The following is a 21,023-nucleotide window of genomic DNA, read 5'->3' on the forward strand; positions in this document are numbered from 1 at the left end:
GTTGGGCCCAGACCATTCCATTAAAATCGGCCCAACATATTAGAATATGGGCCCTATCCGCTATATATATATTATTATGTTTCGTCCGGCTTCCAAACCCTAAAACCTCAAAGTTCCTCCTTCGCAAACGCACAAAGCTCTTACAGACAGTTCCAAGCGAAAGAAGAGCGGAGGCGCAAAGAGAGAAACCATGGCGGATAGCAAGGCAGTGACGATCCGTACGAGGAAGTTCATGACCAACCGTCTTCTCTCGAGGAAGCAATTTGTGAGTCTTCTGGCCACTATCCCTGTTTGGTTCACTAGAAAATGTGGGAAAACTAGTTAGAAAATTAACCAGAAACTTACTTGTTTGGTAGCTGATTTTTGCTGTGCGATTGTTGGTTTTGATGTAGGTCATCGATGTTCTGCATCCTGGTAGACCCAATGTCTCCAAGGTTTGGGTTCTTTCTTTGAGCTCTCGCTTTCTTTCATTGGGCATTTGGTTCTACTTGATATTTTTGCACTAGCAAATAGGAAATGTATACGACCTTTATTTCTTTTCTAATCTGATAACAAGTTCGAAATCATGGGGTTGTCCGATTTTAATGTCTGTTTTACTGATGACAAATATAGTTATATTGAGCTTAATGTTTTGTTTATAAGTTTTAATAAAGGGCTGAAGCTTTGAGTTCTGACCCTGAATCAACGAATTGTAGTGTTACGTATCTATTATATTCTTCTGCACTTTGTTGTTACCAACATCTTCATCGACTAATCTCACCTTTTTTTCAAAATAATGATAGATCTATTTTTCTCTGAATTTAATTTCTTTTGTTGGTAGATTGCTCTTTTTAATTTTTGATTGAAATTAATTTCTGTTCCTCTCATAATGAAGGCAGAGTTGAAGGAAAAACTTGCAAGGTTGTACGAGGTGAAAGATACAAATGCCATCTTTGTTTTCAAGTTCCGCACCCACTTTGGAGGGGGAAAATCCACTGGTTTTGGTTTGATTTATGATTCCGTAGAGAATGCAAAGAAGTATGAGCCAAAGTACAGGCTGATCAGGGTAAATTTATCTTCTTTTCTTCCATCCCAGTTCTATGTTACTTGCAAATTTTGGCGTATACCTATTTAAGCTCTATAGTCATTCAAAATGTGCATTAGTTGTACCCATTTCCGTCTCGGGTATGAGTTTGATACAAAAGCCCTGTGGAGCTATTCATTAACTGTAGACTAAGGGTATGTTTTGGGAGTTGTATCAATCTATTTAAGTCTGCTGATTAGTTAATTTTGATTCCCTATCACGTCTTTTTGAATGGGTTCATATATTTTCACATGATTTTTTTTACTACAATGTGTCATTTCACTTTCCTGGTATATTTCTTAGTGTTCCTTTGTTGGGGGGTACTAATCTTAACAACTGCTTGAAAGTTACAAACGCAGGCTTTTTCAGTTCCTTGATGAGTTAACTAATAGTTGATTTATGTGTCAAAGGATGATTAATATGTGGTTTCTTTCAATTAAAGAATCAGTAGTTAGTTTGGTATGAAATACATGTGGCTTTTTTCTTTTCTCTTGGATCCTGTAAATACAGGAAGCTCTCCCCCTCTCTTTCTCCCTCTCTATTTATCTATCTTTCTCTCTCTCAAACTTGGCTCCTTGTGCAGAATGGACTGGATACAAAGGTGGAAAAGTCAAGGAAGCAACTCAAGGAAAGGAAGAACAGATCCAAGAAGATTCGTGGAGTCAAGAAGGTAAGAAATATTGCTGTTGGTTTGTGTTAGGGGGTATTTTTTTCTGCAAGCTCGTGGATTTATATTATGGAACTGTAACGTTTTCTTGGTTAACATTTGCAAATGTTATTTGTAGACCAAGGCTGGTGATGCTGCCAAGAGTGGGAAGAAGAAATGAGTGCTTGAGCATGTTTTTGGATCGCATGTGTTCGCTGGCGGTTCCTATCCGCATTTTGTTATTTTATTTTGTTAGTAGGCGTAAAATTTTCGGATGTTTTTAATTTTTATGAAAAAAAAAAACGCTTATGATGTTTTAACTATTCGATAAGGAAGTTTTAAAATGTAGCATGTTGTTTTTGACTTATGAATGTTAAAGATATTGAATTTTGAGTACTAAATTTACTGATTATGAGTCGTACGATTGGATCTTGAATACCAGGATTTCATGTGGAACTCATCGTTTTTTGTATTATGTAATCATCAATGCCTTTAAATTTGGTTCTCAATTCTGAGTTAAACTAGTATGGTAAGAAAATATTGCATTCAAATGAACCGATTGGCTGGCGTTCGAAGAATTACGTTTTTCATAATTTGATCATTTCTAATTATCTGGTCGGAGATACTTCTGGTGATTGAACCACCGGTCACCTTGCCGATCCATCACATCTAACCAGACAAACCTTTGCCAATCCATCATTTTGTAAGCTACCAATTACATGATTATCTCTGTTTTTCCTAGTTCACGACAGAGATAATGTAGTTATAAACCTTCATTATTTTAGTACGACGCGTATTCATATGGTATTATTAATTTACGTGTTATAGTATAAGTGAACAACATTGTTGATATTAAGATAGAAGATTTAGTATTCATGAACAAATACATGTTATAGTAAATTTTGCTTACACCCTTCAAATTTAATTTACCATACCTAAAACCCTTCACTTTTTGTTCCTATAAATAATATCCAATTTGTATAAGTAAAAACCCATGACTAGGATCCAACTCAGCAAGTTACCTAATTAAGCATAAAATCTGATTTATTGTACTTTTCATATTCCAAAAATACCCCCAACTAAGCCATTATTGCATTTTGTATATTAATGTAGGAATCAATATGGAAACAGTTTTTAATTGGATTGTATATAATGACAGATGTTGAATTTGGAAAGATCTCCAAATGGTTGTAATGGATGTAGGAATTAATTTTGAAACATTTTTAAAAAAATTTAACAATAATTCAAATTTAGGTAATCAGTTTGTTTAATAAAATGTTTATGTTATTTTCTTTTTATGAATTATACATGACTAATAATCCACTTTATAATTGTTTATGAATAAAACTGTACATACTAATTATGTTGAAAAAATAATGTAACTATTACTTGTTTGTTTTATGAAAAACATAATTTACCTAGTATGAAAAGTGTACATAATTATCTATTCCAAATAATGTACCTATAAACATTTACAGGTATATTGTAAAATAATTTACTTGTGGGTAAATAATGTACATATATTTTATATAAATTATTGTGTACCTATTTTTAATTATGAAAAATATACAGAATTACAAAGTAACTGACTTTTTTTTTTTTTGGTAAATAATATACCTATATTTTATATGTATATATTTATATTATATTTTACATAGGTACATTATTGGATATGTAATTTACAGGTTTTTTTATTTTTTATTTTTGTAATTTTAAGGGGCGAGATGTGAGTGGGAATGACAACTAAAAGAAATGGGGTGATTGATATGCTATTAATAGGGAGTATATTAATTACATTTATGGCAGTTAATGAAATGCTTGAAATAAATTATAAATAAAATATGAAATTTAGTGGCAATGATGTAAAAACATAGAAATACTACGACCTCTTATATCATACTATTCATTTAAATTTGAAATTGGGTTTTACACATAGATTTATAGAGTGATGGGTATATGTCTAGGAAATAGAAAATGTAGGGATCTATATTGGACAAGCCCTACATGTTATATAACGTGAATGGAGTGGTAATACTATATGATTGTGTTTCAATCTCCAACAATCTCCAAAGATTACTTACCATATAACACGCCGTCATCTTTTTCTTCTTTTTTTTCTTTCAAAACATTTTATATTTAGAAGAAAGATAACATACTAAACTCACACACATACTAGACTGATGCGAGGACTCGAACCCATAACCTATATCATACTCCAAACAACTATACTAGTGGTCATTTGCAATACATAATCATCTTTAATTCAAGCAAATCACAACAAATTTCTTACCATAACATAACATGCCATGTTTTTACAATTGGTGGGTGAGAGAATGGTCTGTTTTCTAAATTTGTCATTTATCGGCACATGTCTACATACTTAACCTTGACATAACATTGTTAAGTTATAATAAAATATAAAAACCTGCAACATAGCCTATGTCTTGTTAATGAGCTATACAATTTCAAGGGCATGATCCAACGCCCTTTGGGGACAGACTGTCGACCCAAATATATAAACAGAAATTATGTCTTTCGGTCCAGTTAGCAAACAAGATTCTAAGTTTTCCAATGCCCTTTGCTGACTGTGGACTTCAGTACAAATATTTTTTAGTCCTTTAACGTACGATAAGGGCCACAATGATTGATAGTATTAATACGGAGAATTGGAGCTGCTAAGTTACCGCTTTGCAATATTTTTTTTTAGAACCATTGTTAAAGTCGATGGCATATGTAATAAGGGACTCATAATTCAAATTATTACGAACATTTATTTATAATTCAAATTGTTACGAACATTTATCCATACATTGCACCTAAGATTTTAGTTGAACCTAAAGCTCATGAGAATGGAGATTGTTTTGTTCACTCGTCTTCAATTATCTTGCATGAAATGTGCTGATGAGCATGAACATCTACTTCAAACATTTACACGTGGTTGTCCTCTGTTGCACTATGTATAAGGACTTATTTACAATAGAAAATTGGTTTAATGCACAGTTATAGTTGTTAAATTGACAAATTAACCTTTTACCCACTTGAGCTTAAATTAATCACCATGCATGCAAAACATTTAACATTTATGGGTAATAGTAACAGACCGAAATCTATTTAATATAATCTTAATGTTAACTTTAATACAAGGGAGTAACACCTAAATTAAAGATATGCATTGAGGTACCAGGCCACACAGGGGAGTAACATCGAAATCTATTTAATATAATATATTTAACGTTTTATTGTCCCAGCACTCGAAGGGTGAGATTCATTTTCGCAGGGATTCAACTTGCTTATGGCCACAAAGTACTTATAACGGGTTTCAAACTCTTGTTATTGAGGTATCAGGTAACTTGCTACCTAGAGATGACAGTTTACTAACGACACCACGCTTTATTATTTAATAAGCTAGATATCCATTCATTAGTAGAAAACTTCAACGTGAAATGGACTTATTTGGAGAAAGTTGTGGGCCATACGGGCCGAAGAAACGACCCAAGTCTTTGGAAAAAAATAGAAAATAATTAATGTTTTTTCGATTGGGATATAATTTTATGGAGGGAAACTAGGAATCGGAATGCAAATAACGAGGGACAATTATAAAATACGCACACAGAGAAAAATAAAAAATAAAAGAAAAGAAAAAGAAAGTGAGAAGAGTAAGGTAAAGCTCTCCCTAAAACCTTGAAAATCCCCAAGCCCTCTTGTCTCTGTCAAGAACTCCTCTCTCTCTCTCTCTCCTCCCTCCCTCTAAACCCCTCAATCCCCGATTTCACAAGCGCCATGTCTGAAACAGTGAAGCTTTTAGTGCACGTGTCTCGGACGACGTCGCGAGACATGTGAATTGCCCTGTGTTTGCTTGCATTGGCTGACCGTCGTCTTCTCGCCGGTGATCTGGTCAGTCCGTACATGTTTACAAGTATTCACTGATTTTAGTTTTTATTTTATAAATAAAAAATAAAAAATAAATACTGATTTTTGGTTTCAGGGTTCTTTTTTTGCTGGTGAGTTTGTGTAATCAAATTCAAGCGAGGCTGTGTGGGTGTGCGTGTTTGGTTTGGCTTGGTTGAAGTTATTTTGAAACAAAACTGAAACTGGGTTTTCGGGGATTTGGTGTTTGGGTGGGTTTGTAAGAGATGAAGGAGGGCTTGAGATCTGGCAAGTTGAAGGTTGATAAAGATAAGCTAGGTGTTGAAAAGAGAGGGGATGAGCTGAAGCAAGGTGGCTCTGATTCAGGCGGTGAGAACAGTCCACATTTGGTTTCGAGCTGTCCCGAGGAACCTGAGAGAGAAATTCTGGGTGATAAAGCGAAGAAAAGCGATGAGTTGGGCAGTGAGGAATGTGGGGAAGATGGTGATACAGGTGAGAGTAAAAATGTGGGAGCAGCTGAGATTGGGAAGAAGCAAATTGATGATGATGGTCTCGAGAAAAAGAAGGTGAAGGAAAAAGAGGTGAATGGTAAAGTGCAAATTGTTCGTCGGGTTTTGCGGTCACAGTCTGCAGTGAATGGAGGGTGTGATAAGGCAGTAAGTGGTGGTGCCCTGGTTACAAAAAGTAGAGAAAGTGGTGGGTCTCACAACCAATGTACTGATGTAAAAAATGAAGGGGTTCATCAGTTGGGCAGTGAGGAATGTGGAGAAGATGGTGATACAGGTGGGATTAAAAATGTGGGAGCAGCTGAGATTGGGAAGAAGCAAATTGATGATGATGGTCTTGAGAAAATGAAGGTGAAGGAAAAAGAGGTGGAGGGTAAAGTGCAAATTGTTCGGCGGGTTTTGCGGTCACAGTCTGTGGTGAATGAAGGGTGTGATAAGGCAGTAAGTGATGGTGCTCTGGTTACAAAAAATAGAGAAAGTGGTGGGTCGCACAACCAAAGTACTGAAGTAAAAAATGAAGGGGTTCTTCAGTTGGGCGAGAGTGAAAATGTGGGAGTAGGTGAGATTAGGAAGAAGAGGAGGCGGGTTGATGATGGCCAAGATATTGATGACGGTGGTATTGAGAGAAAAAAGATGAACGAAGAAAGGATAGCTGGTCGGGCTCTGCGGTCACGGTTTGTGGAGTATCGTGGGTGTGATAAGGCAGAGAGTGTTGGAAAAAGTAGAGCGAGTTATGTGTCTCGTGAGAAATGTACTGAGGTGAAAAATGAAGAGGGTGGTCAGTTGGTTGGAGGGTTTACAAAGAAGTTGAAAGGCAAGCGTGGGAGGCCACCCAAGGTGCCCAAGGTGGAAAAGGAAGAAAGTGACAGGTCAGCTGGTGGATTAAAGAAGCAGAAGAAGTTGAAACGTAAGCGCGGGAGACCTCGGAAGGCAGAAAAGGAAGAGAGTGGTCTGGTGGTTGGTCGGTTGAGAAAGAAGTTAAAATCCGAGCAAGGGAGACCACTTAAGGTGCTGGAGTCTAATGTGGCTTTGAAAGGAAAGCTTGATAAGGGGAAAAAAAGGAAAGCGAAAATTACAACTAATGGTTCAAATCTGGAAAGGAGGCTTATTGGGAAAGTGTTGGATGTGAAGACCTTTTCTCCAGATAAAAGGGATAAAAAAGAAAAAGATTTGGAGAATGAGGATGGAGAAGGAAACAAAGAATGTGAACAGAAAAGAAAGGGAAATAAAGAACAGAAAAATGAGCAGAAGGATCAAGATGGAGAACTCGCCAGAAGTAGGCAAAAACAGTTAGTGAGAGATAAAATGGTCGAACTAATTCTGCGTGCAGGTTGGACGATTGACTATAGGCCTAGGAATGGCAAAGAATACAAGGATGCAGTGTATGTAAGTCCAGCAGGAAGGACTCACTGGTCAGTCACCAAGGCTTACAAAGCTCTTAAAAAGCATTGTGAAAATGGTGATGGTAATTCTGAGGGTTGTAAGGCTGGCTTCAAGTTTACTCCGATACCACCTGAGGAAGTCAACAAACTACAAAGGATAGTTGTTAAGAAAAGGGAGGGGAAGAAGAAGGCAAAGCAGAAGGGAAAAGATGGAAGGGAGGGTGGAATTAATGAAAAGAAGAAGAAGGGAAAGGGTGGGAGTAGAGGGGATGGACTTATTGAAGAGAAAAAGAAAAAGAAAATGGGTAAGTCACTGAAAGGGAAACGTTTGCTTATTGAGCAGGATGATTCAGTAAGTAGAGCATGCAAGGGGAGGTTAAGTTTGGTCAAGGATCATGAGCAACATAAGACGAAAAATAGAAAGCGATGTGCTTTGTTGGTTCGCAACTCTGAGAATGCAGATTCAGAAAATGATGGCTACATACCATATGATGGGAAAAGAACAGTACTTGCCTGGATGATTGATTTGGGAACCCTATCACTTAATTCGAAAGTGAAGTACATGAACATGAGGAAGACACAGGTGCTTCTTGAGGGTAGAATTACAAGAGATGGAGTTCATTGTGGTTGCTGTAGAGAAACAATTTCGCTTTCGAAATTTGTAACTCATGCCAAAAGTGATTACTCTGAGCCATTTAAACATGTATATCTAGACTCCGGGTCTTCCCTTTTGCAATGCCTGCTAGACTCATGGAATAAACAGGATGAATATGACCGTCGTGGATTCCACTTCGTAGATGTTAACAGGGAAGACCCAAATGATGATACTTGTGGAATCTGCGGAGATGGTGGGGACTTGATCTGTTGTGATGGTTGTCCATCAACATTCCACCAAAGTTGTTTAGAGATAAAAGTATGCATACAAAGCCAACTGATTTTATAGATTGCTCTAATTACATGGATAATCATTTATATTGCTATTTTATCACTGTCCCTTCTGCCCCATAGAGCCATCGTAAATAGGTTAAAGGATTGAGTTTTTTGTTCACATTGTTATATATGCAGTGACCTTGGTAGGTGTCACTTTATCTGACTGAACACTCTGATATCCTGAGAATTAACTGGAATCATTTTAATTATCTTGTATTTTGTCAAAGAGTACGGACTGCAATGCTATTTAAATTTATTTAATAAGATATACACTCTGAGGGGAGAATAACCTGTTTTTGGTTTGCCTGCAATGCTAAAGTTTATACCTTTTGTTACGTTGTACTTACTCTACAGTAGCATGCATTTAATAGAAATAAAAACCGTTTGACGTGGCTATAAACTGAAGATTTTTATGCCTCTAGGTCGTTTAGAGAGAGATTTAAATTTATTCTACCAGATGAAAACTCTATTCTTATTTTTTGCAGAAGTTCCCTTCGGGTGAGTGGCATTGTGTATATTGTTCATGCAAATTTTGTGGGATGTTTTGTGGAAACACATGCCAAAGGGATGGTGATGAAAATGTAGCCGCGTCAGCATTAATTACTTGCCATTTGTGTGAGGAAAAATGTATTAACTCTACCTCCCAGACCTTTTTTTCTCTTCTGAGCCTGATTTGGTTATCCTTTAATGTTATTATTATTTCATCCGTATTACCCAAATTGAGTACATTTGGCAAAATATGATCGGAAATGTTTTCTTTCTAGATCACCGATCCTGTATTCAGGCAAAGGATGCTGTAAATGATGATTCCCGTGGACCATCCTTCTGCGGGAGGAATTGTCAAGAGGTATTACATTCTGATCTGTTGCTGTAATAATAGCTTGGGACTGCAATATTTGTGTAGGGGTTGCTGCATGCATCTGTAGCTTCACATACTGTTTATAGTAGTAAAATGATCTGTTGCATTGCTGCATGCATTCATGATCGGCATGCATCTGCCAACAGGCTAAAAGATCTGGCAGTTTGTTTTTTAAAGCTTCAGTTGTAGGAAGATTTCTTACACTATTTTTAAGAGATGCTCATAAGGCTGTATTTACGTATATACGAATTTTTAACAATGCATGCATGATTTAAATGCTGATTTAATTGTGTATCTGAGTGTTTTCAGTTTTAAATCTAATGATCAATGATTGATTAATTTGTGTTTTTGCCAAACTTAATGCCGAACTTTTTCCTTTTATGTCTTTCCCATTCTTTCCTTACTCCGATGGAAATCCATTTGATAAATTTCTCTACCCATTTTTGTCATACCAGTTATTTGAGAGTCTGCAGAAGCTTCTTGGTGTAAGACGTGAAATAGAAGGAGGATTTTCATTGACTCTTATTCGCCGATCTGATATCGGCTCAGATGTTTCTATTTGCGATACACCACAGGAGGACGGTTGTGATTCAAAGCTGATTGAATGCAATTCCAAGCTGGCTGTTGCATTTTTAATAATGGATGAGTGTTTTTTGCCTATGGTTGACCACAGAAGTGGAGTCAATCTGATTCATAATATTCTGTATAATCGTGGGTAAGCATACCTTTAATTCTCAATTTTGTGTGCGTGTGTATATATGGGTGTGAAACCTTTTTTTAATGGTTTAGACTATTGTGCATTGTCCTGGAACAAGTATGTGTTCAATTTCTCATTAAAAAGTATGATTTGTGTTCATAATATATAAATTCTTCAAGTTCAAGGTGGTTGCTGTTGGGATCATGTACCTTGGAAAAGTGAAGGATGACTTGTTCTTAACTGGTCCTTAAATGCTACGCCCATGTGATTGAATGTCAATATCTATTGCAAAGTAATTAGACTGTTGCCCTTGTATAGCATTTGATAATATTTGTGCGGATCTGCAGAATGCAGATTCAATGTCAGTATCTATTGAAAACATGTGATTACTTGAAAACAGTGTTCGATCTTCCAATTCTCTCCATGTGATTGAATGTCAATATCCATTGAAAACATGTTACATTTTTCCAATTTGAAAATTTTCTTGTATTGATGTTTGTATTTCTAGTATTATTTGTTAATGAGGATGGCCATTGCCTAAATAAAATGACAAACCACTTCAAGTATTTCAAATGAGGGAAAAAAACATCTGAATTATCATTTGCGTGTTACATATTCCCTAGTGGTGGGGAGGTTCCTATCCTATCTTTTCATTACCCATTTGTTTATAACTTTATGTTTTGCTATTTTGCTGTTCTTTTCTTGTTTCTACAAACAGCTGTTGCAAAAATGAAATTTTTGTTGGTGATGATTTTGCCATGCCATGCAAGGACAATTTTGGAAGTTGGCCATATGAAAGTCAAGTGCTGTTTAATTTTTTATCACGTTTTTCTAATTTTATGTAGAGAGGTCTAAATTATTTAAGTTGTATGTTTATCTTCTACTTGTGTATATTTTGCATTCGGAGAAGTTTGAAAGAAGCTTCATTCCATATATTGCAAATATCTCTCTAATATTTTTAAACTCATGTAGAAAAACATAGTTCTTTTAATGATTATATAATTTTCAATCATCAGGTCAAATTTTAGCAGACTGAATTATGGTGGATTCGTCACTGCAATTCTAGAGAGAGGTGATGAGATCATATCAGCAGCATCCATCAGGTATGTACCTGCCTACATATACTTTCATGAATATGTTGCTTGCAACAGTTAATGCGTGCAGAATTTCTAAGTTTTTATGGGCATGTCATTCAGACGTATAGTTTTATCATGGACTGCAAATTAAGTCTCATAGATGTATTTAATTCATTTTTTTTAATCTCTCTTTAAAACATACAAACGATCGTGATAATTCTTTTAAACCCACTCCCCTATTTATTTCTTTATTAATTACTTGTATATCCTCTCTTGGATTGAGTTATACCTTGCTGTAATCCTAAGCAAGGAGTAGAATGACTTTTGTGAGTGTGCCGCAATTATATTTTGACACTCTGTTACTGCTTGGTTGATCAGGATCCATGGGAACTATTTAGCAGAGATGCCATTTATTGGGACCCGCTATATGTATAGGCGTCAAGGAATGTGCCGTCGGCTTCTGACTGCAATTGAATCTGTATGTTGAATTCGAATGTCTCTGCCTTACATGTGTGCTCAGAAGCTGAATTTCATTTTTTATCTCATTTTTGGAGTTAATGGAAACGTATTCATAAGTTTTTATCTGCTGATTCTGGAATCCATTCTAGTTTGTAATGAGATTGAAATTACCATCTCTAAGTAAGCTAAGATTTTGTGTTTATCTGAAATGGATCTTTCTTGTTTTCCCCCTTTCTGAACTTGTCATGATTTAGAAGTCTAAATGTCTGTTTTATGTCTGATTAAATTTCAAACTCTGTTATCTTAGAGATACATTTTTTTCAGTGTTTAAGGTAAATCATGAATTTTCATAATATTGCGAAGAGTCTTTTTGTGTCCTTATAGTGTACTGATCCTTAGCTTTCTATTTCTTTTTGTGCCATTTTCTGAACCATGATTAGGCTCTCTGCTCTTTGAACGTTGAAAAATTGGTCATACCTGCAATCTCGGAACTTAGGGGAACATGGACTTCTGTTTTTGGTTTTAAGCCCCTTGAAGAATCAGGCAAGCAGAAGATGAAGAACATGAAAATATTGGTTTTCCCTGGTGTAGATATTTTACAGAAACCATTGTTGAAGCAGTTATCAGAAGCAAGTATGATTCCTCTGGAAGGTATTTAGGAAATCAGCATAGATGAGTATCTTGTTAGATCATCTACAGAAACCATCATTTGTGTCAATGTATCCGGTTGTTATGTGATTGAGATTGTATTTTCTCTTGTAGGTTTGGGGTCCACTGAACTTGAGCATCAGCAAACTGGGCAGGAGGTGTTATGTTATACTAATGAGAAGCTTTTGGCTGGGTCTGGCAGTGAAGCAACTGCACCCTGTGGAAATGAATTCCAGAGTTCTGCTTCAGTTCCTGATGTAAGGGCAGTGGAAGTGGACACCCAACAGAACCATAATTTCACGCCTGAAATGGAAAGCAAATCTTGCACGTTACTACATCATGTTGATTCTGAAGCCCCTGACGCTGGTATAAAGATCCTTTCTGCTTCCGGGGAGGGCACTGAAAATGTCGACTGTGAGGTGAGGACAGAAGATGTCACTATTAAAAACCTCAGTTCTTGTGGTGAAGGATCTATTTGCCGCTCTACTGAAAGTAACGCCACTGAGCTGCAGGCATCTCAGGATGCCAGGGACCTTAAACATCATGGTTCTCAACATTTGCAGGTCGCAGGATCTACTTTTTGTCTGAATGGAAAGATGTTTGAGACTTGTGAAGCGGAATATAACTATCCTGCTACTGAGCATACACCTACAGTGACAGTTGAGGAAACTAGGAAGGTCTCCTGTGATGCATTTCACCCGACTTCCATATTGGCACACCAAAAAGCAGATGATTTTGAAGGTCATTGTACGTTAAATTCTCATCATTCATGTGGGGCAACTCTTCAAAGTAATGGAATTACCAAGTTCCCTGACGTCATTGATGTGGATTTAACTCCCAATGGGTCTCCGACGGAAGCAAAATCCTTAAAGCAATCTGAGTTTGATTCTCGGGTTGATAATACAAGTGCTGTGGCAAATCTTCAAAGTAATGGAATTACCAAGCCCCTTGATGTCACTGATGTGGATTTAACTCCCAACGGGTCTCCAACGGACACAAAATCCTTAAAGCAATCTGAGTTTGATTCTTGGGTTGACAGTACAAGTGCTGGGGCAAATCTTCACAGTAATGGAATTACCAAGTCCCCTGATGTCACTGATGTAGATTTAATTCCCAACAGGTCTCCGACGGACACAAAATCCTTAAAGCAATCTGAGTTTGATTCTCGGGTTGATCATATAAGTGCTGGGGCATATCTTCAAAATAATGGAATTACCGAGTCCCCTGATGTCACTGATGTGGATTTAACTCCCAACGGGTCTCTTACGGACACCAAATCCTTAAAGCAATCTGAATTTGATTCTCGGGTTGATAATACAAGCGCTGGGGCAAATCTTCAAAGTAATGGAATTACCAAGTCCCCTGATGTCACTGATGTGGATTTAACTCCCAATGGGTCTCCATCCTTAAAGCCATCTGAGTTTGATTCTCGGGTTGACAATACAAGTGATGCACAGTGTGACCCAAGCAATACTTCTGTGGTGGCTCTTCACTGTGGATCTAGTGGAGGTAACTCAGCTGGTACTTCTGAGGTGATAATCGTATCAAACCCGGCTAGTTGATCTTATTTTGATGTACATTGACAGTAAGTAGTGTAAGCAGGAGGCTTTTGGTAGCAATCTACGACAGAAGAGTACTACTTGTAGTAGTATTTTGGCAAGGGTTGATAAACCGATTTTCTCATCTTATAGAAAGCAAATACAGTTTTTGGTTCCATGATTTTTAGTTAGGCGGTAGAGCTTGAAGCAGCTGGTCGAGGAGCCAAGCTTGTTCCATTGTTGGGAGTAAATATGTAAACCTTTTTTTTTTTCTTCTTTCAAGTACAGTTAGGAAGATCACCAAGCTGTAGCATTTTATAGCTTAGCACAATGGAAGATTTAGATGCTGCCTTGGAGGGTTGTATATTTTTTGCCCCTCTGGTGCTCGTTGTATATGAAAGATCCATTGCTTAACCATGAAAACAGCGTTCCATTTTGGTGCTCATTGATCTTTTGCTATGCTTTCTTTTTCCTTCTCTGATAGCATTAAGCTGGTAACGAGTTCATGATCGAAACTTGTCCCGAGTTCATGTTTGATTATGTTTTTGCCTTCTTTTTGAGAAATTAAAGAGAGGGGGATAGGATAGGCCTTGAGAAAATTGAGGAGAGAAGAAAGGAAGGTGAATACATAGATTAAAGTTGAAAATTCCCCTCCTAATACCGCTTGTATAATAAAAAATGTAGACTTGAAAGAAAATCATTTAAAGTTAATTTTAGTTTTATAGTGTAAACTATTCTATGCAATTTTTTTTCCCACTTTCTCTTTTCTGTTCTCTTTTTCTTCTCTATCTGTTGTAGTTGCAAAACTTAAAAAAAATAATTTATTATTATTAAAAAAAACACTGAAGAAAAAAACATATGATTAATTTGGCTTGGAAAGAAAAGAAAAATAACGAATTTATCATGGGCTAATATTTTATTGGGCTGGGCCCTAAGCCCAAAAGATAGGTACCCATTTTTGTATGGAGTATATAAATCATTCATCAAGTACCCGGCGCCTAAAATTAGGGTTCGCAACGCTGCTAGGCTTCTGTCTTCACGCTCACACAGGCGAAGAGCTGCACAAAAAGCTTCAAGATCTAAACCCCTAGCCATGGTTATCTTTCTCTCCCTCTCTCTCTATATCTGTCTCTGGATCCTAATATCTTAAATGTTGACTAATATTTTAATTTTCTGTGGCGGGATTTGGAATGTGTAGTCTCTGGTAGCGAACGAAGAATTTCAGCACATTCTGCGTGTGCTCAACACCAATGTTGACGGCAAGAAGAAGATCATGTTTGCCCTAACCTCCATCAAAGGTATCGGTCGTCGTTTCGCCAACATTGTCTGCAAGAAGGCCGATGTCGACATGAACAAGAGGTACCTTTCTCTTCACCCCCTCCATCATTTTATCCGATTTTGTATGGGATATAAAAATAGCTTAGCTTTGCTCATCCTAAATTGAAGAACAACTACTTTATTTTGATTGAAAATATTGGTCTTCTACTTAGTGATATGAGTTGAAGTCAACTATTTTGATAAGAAAATGCGTATGCTTCTGATAGAGAATCTTGGATCCTATTTCTATATTTATATTTGGGCGCTTTAGATTCCAATATGATTGCTGATTTTCTTCTCTTCAAATTATGGCTTTAGAATGCACAGTAGAGATTGTGCCATCTGCTTGCAAATGTAGTGCATACAAAGAAGCTAGTTTATTTTTAATATTGCTACATTCAGCTTCATTTGACTTGTATATTGTGGGTTTTATGCGGATGATAGAGCTGGAGAACTCTCTGCTGCGGAGCTTGATAACCTCATGACCATTGTGGCGAATCCTCGCCAGTTCAAAATTCCAGACTGGTTTTTGAACAGGAAGAAGGATTACAAGGATGGGAGGTATTCTCAAGTTGTTTCCAATGCATTGGACATGAAGCTGAGGGATGACCTCGAACGCCTGAAGAAGATCAGGTTTGTTGTTGACTATCAATTAAGCTTAATGGGTGAAACATGTGTCATTTGTGTCTTGCATTTGATAAGGACTTCTGAACATGAAATTTGCAAGTGAATTTGATTGGGTTTCTTGTATCTTGTAATGCTGTTGGCTTGCTTTAACAGATTTCATTTGGTATTGAGTTGATAAATTGTGTGTGCTCTGACAGGAACCACCGTGGTCTCCGTCACTACTGGGGTCTCCGGGTACGTGGGCAGCACACCAAGACTACCGGACGCAGGGGAAAGACGGTTGGTGTCTCCAAGAAGCGATAGTCTGCTTTTGCAATTTCTATTTCTTAAGCTCCTTGCTGATGTTTTCATTTTAGCTTGATAAATTTTGCGTCTTTAGTGTATCTGAGAACGTTTTTGAATTCTGAAAATACCTGTTTTGGATTATTTCTTGGACGTATTTGTTATTTTAACTGAGGCATAGTTTCTTTAATTGTAATTTCCAAAGTGAATGTGTTCCAGAATTCTGAAGCCCTTTGTTTTGGTGTCACCTAATTTTTTGCTAGTGCAACCAAAGGATCCAAATGAAATTGGAGTAATCTTAGGCACATCTTCTACTATCTGCCATGCAATTTTACCCAGTGTCTTTAATGTCTGAAATCCTTCCTCTCGTACTTTCTAGTTCATGTTTTTCGACAAAAAAATTCTAATTTGAGAGACTAGAAAGTTTTGGCTGGATGAGTTTTTGTAGCTTCTGTGTAAACAAGTGGGGTTTGTCCTACCCTGGGCTTGGTCTATGCTGGGCCCTACATTGTAAAGCTTCTGGGCCATTCTGGGTTTAATCGTTGGTCTACCCTGATGCCAGATTGAGCCCAAAACGGACAACGGTGGGCCTAGTAACGGCTTTGCTTCAAGAGCCCATATACTAACTCAGTGATAAAATTATTATGAGGCATGGGTTTTACATACATCAACGGTTAAAAATTAGCCTCACGTGGATTGGATTGGTGATTAACCTATCATAAATATATATAGATTTTCTCCTATGTGGACGTTCGAACGCAATTAACATGTATACACTGTATATTTTCTATTACCCCTGATTGATTTCCTTCCTATTTATAATAGCATTCGTACAGTAATAATTGACCATCAACAATCAAAAATAACCTACGCGTGCATTTGGATAACTGACCATGCACAGCTCAAAGTACTAACATGTGAATGAAGGTTCCATGGATGGTGCATGCAGCTAGCTGCATTATTTTCGATAATTGGGGTGGTGATGAGAGTTCAACTGTGCAAAAACCATACGAGCACATGTTTACGTGTACAACGTATAATTGGGGTGACGGGTTTCCAATCTGTCCTAGCTTCAAGTTGAAAAATAAACAAATTATATATGCGCAGAAGGCAGAAGCATTGAGATAAAATAAATAAATAAATAAATAAAAGAGAGACAAAAACAAGATTCCCTTCTGCGCATTTTGTCCGAGTGCAAAGACTTTCCCAATTATCAAGCAGACCCCCACCACCATTGAGTCTGCAGACACTGTACCCTACCTTATTCATATAATTTGTATGAGGTGCATCATTTAATTTAATTTATTTCCCCGTAAATCAGCATCGTTTACTGTCAATTACACTGCGTTTTATACGTACTTGAAGTTCTATAATACTCTTATTTAAACAAGTAGTTTCTAATTAATCATGAAAACGGCGGGCGCACAGGATTTGCCCATTTCATTGCTCTATCTCTCTATCTTTCCCGTCCTCTAATAAGTAAAATGAGAAGAGAGATGAAGAGAATGACAATGAAACAAAGATATGAAAGATTTTCAAGAAGTAGGCACCTACTTTAGTTTGCGTGAACCAATTGTCAATTCCTACAAGACTATTGGATTGGTTTCCTTTCCCACATATTTTGTAATTTTGGGAAGTAAAGGGGTTTATTAGAAAACAGTCATGTGCTGCTTAAACTTGCAGAAAAGTGAAACTGTGAAGTCCATGTCAAAGCATAACAGTGATATTAGTTGATGGGACTAAACTTCGATTTTCCTCTCTCTCTCTCTCTCTCTCTGTGCTTGGGAAACTTCCACCAATCAACAAATCGTTTACGTATTTGTATGTATGGATGCTTTTTTTTAAAAGTAATTAAGCATGCTTATATCCATGTTAACATTTTTCCTCTTTTTAACAAAACCTACACAATTTGTTAAAAGCACGGATTTGTCTTGTTTCCTGACTTGGTAAGTAAACTTTCTTTTGTTCATTATAATATTTAACTCCAAAAATCATCTAATTAACCACTATCTATTTCCGAAAGTCAGGAGAGTGGTTGAACTTGAACATGGAGGTGTCTTTGGATTCAAAAGGTGAGAAGAGAACCAGTGAAGCCCCTTCGCATGAAAAATTATATAATACTACGGTAATATAGTCACGTCACGTATGATTCGTCGTCGGGGTTAAGTAACTTCACCTAATAGCTAACTCCATTAATTATCAACTTCACCTAATAGCAATAGTTAACCAGACCAAAAACAGGCTATTAGGTTTATGAGTTGAACAAAACCCACATGCCAAAATCTTAATATGAACAAAAACCCCATGTAATGCGATGATAGTTTCTGGCTCCGCCAGCTGGGGCTGAAGAAGGGTTAGCTAGTAATTTAATTGGGCCGTCACAAAAGTCCATTTTTTCTCAACGCAATCTATGCTAATGATGGAAAAAAACAAAAGCACTGTCAAAATTTCAGCGTATAAAGCTGATATTGGACAAGGACAAGCTATGGAAGAGAAGAAGATGAGGGAGACAAAGACTGAGTTAGAGTTGTTTGATGTGATTGAAAACAACAACAAAAATAAAACTACCTACTTCTTGGGTTCTTCTCCTATCCCATCACCGCCGATACATTCAAATATTACATTTACTGCTAATAATTAAAATATCATACAAGCCAACAATATTATATTTATTTTATTTCATTTCAGACGCACCGTGAAATCTCGCAGACGCCAGCTGTAAACTCGGGTAATTCTCTGCGGTCACCCCCACCGGGAGATGGCATGAGGCTGACGAGAAGATCGGCAAAAGCGCCGATGATGAACTTGTGGGTGCTCTTGGGGTTGAGCGCAAGATAGCACAGCAGAAGCTCATGCAAGAATTCCCAGTTTGATTTCTTCTTCCCGCCCTCCTCCTCCTCGTTTTTCATTCCCTCGCGCGCCTCCACCATCTCCTGCATGGACCGCCGAAAGTCCCGGTAAGGGTCCGGCGAAAAAGTGGGGACCGCCACGCTGTGGTTGACGAGCTTGTGGTCGGGGGACTCTGACGAGGCGGTAATGGACGACGGTGGCGATGCGGATTGGTCGACGATGGAGTTGGAGCGGCCTGGGGAGGAGAAGAAGAAGCGGCGGGAGGCGAAAGCGGTGGCGAAGTCGGGGGCGGGGGCGGGGGCGTCGGTTTCGTTTTCGGAGGAGGAGACGAAGGAGGAGCTGAGGGATTTGGAGGTGGTGGAGTCAAACATGTACTGGTCGTCGTAGAGGGAGTTAAAGTTTTTTATCATCAATGAGGTTGATGACGTGGATGTGGTGGCGGTAGCGGCGTCGGCGGCGGTGGTGGGTAATGGACGGCTGTGATCGTTGTCTGGGGAGTGGAGAGTGAGTGGCCGTGTGATCTTTGTGAAGCAGAGATTTAGGTTTCTTCCTACTGTGTTTGGCATTTCCGTTGGTGGTGTTAGAAAGAGTGGGAGATTAAAAGGAAGGAGAGAGAGAGAGAGAGTCTGTGTGAGCAGTGTGTTTAGTCACATGTAGAGATATATAGAGTTGGTGAAGTAGCAAACTCGTAGTTTCTGAGAAATTTGAGTCATCACTTGTACTTGGAAATCATTTATGATAGTATAGTATTAGTAAATATTTACTCATGCTAATGTTGATGATAATAACTTCACCTAACGGTGTTACAGTAACACAATTTCTCATAGTTTTGATTAAATTGAAGGAAGGTGCATAAATAAACGCAGGTGAGCTTTCACATCATGGGATGGGAAAAATTATCTGTTTCAAGTTGAAGATAACTCAAAGATAACAGTACAATATAACATACATGTAAACACATACAGATTTTTGTTACTTTTCCTTTTTCTGTATGCAATGACAATTATCTAGACTGTCACCATTGAAATTTAAAGAAGACAGTGACGGATCAAATGGTTTAGATTATCGTATCGCTTTATAGATATTCCAATTAGGATCTCTCACGAATTTGGTCCACAATTATGTAATAATTTTATACATATGCTTTTATTATATGTATATTCCGGACCAATTCATTGAAAAATGGTATTGGCTTGGTAGATGAGTGATCTTATTATGTTGGAATCCTCATATATATAGAATCTTAGTGGAGCGTGTGAGAAACCGCTCTGTTTATGTTTTTGAAAAAGTTATATTCTGAACTGAATATCCATCCAATTTTCATGAGGTAAATTTGCTCATACTCAAACTTGAAACTTGTGAATTCAACTGTGAATAAAATAGTTAGTGAACGTGAGGTTTTGAAGGAGGGAAAATGGGTGGGTACGAAGGTACATGTAGGTTCCAACCAAATCACAAGATTGGACAGAACATGCACATGGGGGTAGTGGTGGGGTGGTGACCCCTTGGCCTGGCCACAGACACAGAGCCAAGCCAACTAACATTTTTTGCTTCAATTCATTCATATTCATGGAACGTGTGACGTGTCCCAAACCAAAACCCAATTAATCCACCATTTTTTGGGTACCCTACCCATCATATTCATATACACATCCACTCCATTTTGGAAACAAGAAAAAGCACCCTAACTCTATCTACCACATGTCAAATCCATCAACAAGTATTTATTTCCTTCTTCATTGGCAGAAGAAGCTAGGAGCTAAGCTAGTTCCATGGCTAACTATTAAAATTCATTTTAACATCCATGCATGATGACGAAGACAAAACACAAAAGTTTTTCTAAAAAGAAATAGGCTGAGAGAAAAACAAAACCAGTGTATTGAAAGATCAACATCACCTGAAAAAACTGAAAAAGCTTTGGAGACTTTTGGCAACATTGTTGGTTAATCAATCTCTCTCAAGTGTTCATTTTCTTATTATAATATTTCATTTCTATCAAATGCACACATATTTCTTTCTGTCAAATTTTTTGAGTTTCGTGTTGGGATGATTGAGTTAATGTGTACGTCGGCATCGACCACTGCAACCAAAGCACAGCTGATTTCAAGATTTTGATGAGAGAGAGAGAGAGAGAGAGAGTAGGTAGCTAGTTGCTACAACAGAACCCCTGTTTCCTTGAAACTTGAAAGGTTGAACAAAAACAGGTGTTTTTTCTCATCTTTTGGTCATTGGGTTATCATTTGTTAATGGACTTGCAAGGAAACCAGAGATCGAAT

The 21,023-nt window shown here is 37.4% G+C and overlaps 4 protein-coding genes across 4 annotated transcripts; 3 read left to right on the top strand and 1 right to left on the bottom strand.

Moving 5' to 3' along the window:
* Positions 1 to 85: 85 nt before the first annotated feature.
* On the top strand, positions 86 to 2,145 carry LOC103334139 (small ribosomal subunit protein eS24z-like). Its single transcript, XM_008237081.3, has 5 exons — positions 86 to 265; positions 393 to 434; positions 875 to 1,045; positions 1,647 to 1,733; positions 1,849 to 2,145. Exons 1-5 carry the CDS (start codon positions 191 to 193, stop codon positions 1,888 to 1,890), a joined length of 417 nt encoding a protein of 138 aa, XP_008235303.1. The 5' UTR covers positions 86 to 190; the 3' UTR covers positions 1,891 to 2,145.
* A 3,257-nt stretch (positions 2,146 to 5,402) lies between these two features.
* LOC103334140 (uncharacterized) lies at positions 5,403 to 14,116 on the top strand. The gene is made up of 9 exons (XM_089054711.1): positions 5,403 to 5,603; positions 5,695 to 8,377; positions 8,880 to 9,021; positions 9,159 to 9,241; positions 9,709 to 9,968; positions 10,967 to 11,053; positions 11,405 to 11,504; positions 11,926 to 12,136; positions 12,248 to 14,116. The coding sequence occupies exons 2-9, from the start codon at positions 5,843 to 5,845 to the stop codon at positions 13,693 to 13,695; spliced, it is 4,866 nt and encodes a 1,621-aa protein (XP_088910837.1). The 5' UTR covers positions 5,403 to 5,603; positions 5,695 to 5,842; the 3' UTR covers positions 13,696 to 14,116.
* Positions 14,117 to 14,637: 521 nt separating this feature from the next.
* On the top strand, positions 14,638 to 16,144 carry LOC103334141 (small ribosomal subunit protein uS13z/uS13y/uS13x-like). Its single transcript, XM_008237083.3, has 4 exons — positions 14,638 to 14,767; positions 14,870 to 15,030; positions 15,433 to 15,621; positions 15,813 to 16,144. Exons 1-4 carry the CDS (start codon positions 14,765 to 14,767, stop codon positions 15,916 to 15,918), a joined length of 459 nt encoding a protein of 152 aa, XP_008235305.1. The 5' UTR covers positions 14,638 to 14,764; the 3' UTR covers positions 15,919 to 16,144.
* A 2,254-nt stretch (positions 16,145 to 18,398) lies between these two features.
* Positions 18,399 to 19,399, bottom strand: LOC103334142 (transcription repressor OFP12-like). Its single transcript, XM_008237084.2, has one exon. The coding sequence runs from the start codon at positions 19,311 to 19,313 to the stop codon at positions 18,582 to 18,584; it is 732 nt and encodes a 243-aa protein (XP_008235306.2). The 5' UTR covers positions 19,314 to 19,399; the 3' UTR covers positions 18,399 to 18,581.
* Between the last annotated feature and the right edge of the window lie 1,624 nt (positions 19,400 to 21,023).

This window comes from Prunus mume, linkage group LG6 (assembly GCF_029339155.1).
Source record: "Prunus mume cultivar Tortuosa linkage group LG6, ASM2933915v1, whole genome shotgun sequence".
NCBI lineage: Eukaryota > Viridiplantae > Streptophyta > Magnoliopsida > Rosales > Rosaceae > Prunus > Prunus mume.

Coding starts and splice junctions, on each gene's coding strand:
- LOC103334139 (XM_008237081.3), top strand. CDS start 191: ATGGCGGATAGCAAGGCAGTGACGATCCGTACGAGGAAGTTCATGACC. Junction 1,046..1,646: donor CAAAGTACAGGCTGATCAGG/GTAAATTTATCT, acceptor CTCCTTGTGCAG/AATGGACTGGATACAAAGGT. Junction 1,734..1,848: donor AGATTCGTGGAGTCAAGAAG/GTAAGAAATATT, acceptor TGTTATTTGTAG/ACCAAGGCTGGTGATGCTGC.
- LOC103334140 (XM_089054711.1), top strand. CDS start 5,843: ATGAAGGAGGGCTTGAGATCTGGCAAGTTGAAGGTTGATAAAGATAAG. Junction 9,969..10,966: donor AATATTCTGTATAATCGTGG/GTAAGCATACCT, acceptor TTCAATCATCAG/GTCAAATTTTAGCAGACTGA. Junction 12,137..12,247: donor AAGTATGATTCCTCTGGAAG/GTATTTAGGAAA, acceptor TTTCTCTTGTAG/GTTTGGGGTCCACTGAACTT.
- LOC103334141 (XM_008237083.3), top strand. Junction 15,031..15,432: donor GATGTCGACATGAACAAGAG/GTACCTTTCTCT, acceptor TGCGGATGATAG/AGCTGGAGAACTCTCTGCTG. Junction 15,622..15,812: donor GAACGCCTGAAGAAGATCAG/GTTTGTTGTTGA, acceptor GTGCTCTGACAG/GAACCACCGTGGTCTCCGTC.
- LOC103334142 (XM_008237084.2), bottom strand. CDS start 19,313: ATGCCAAACACAGTAGGAAGAAACCTAAATCTCTGCTTCACAAAGATC.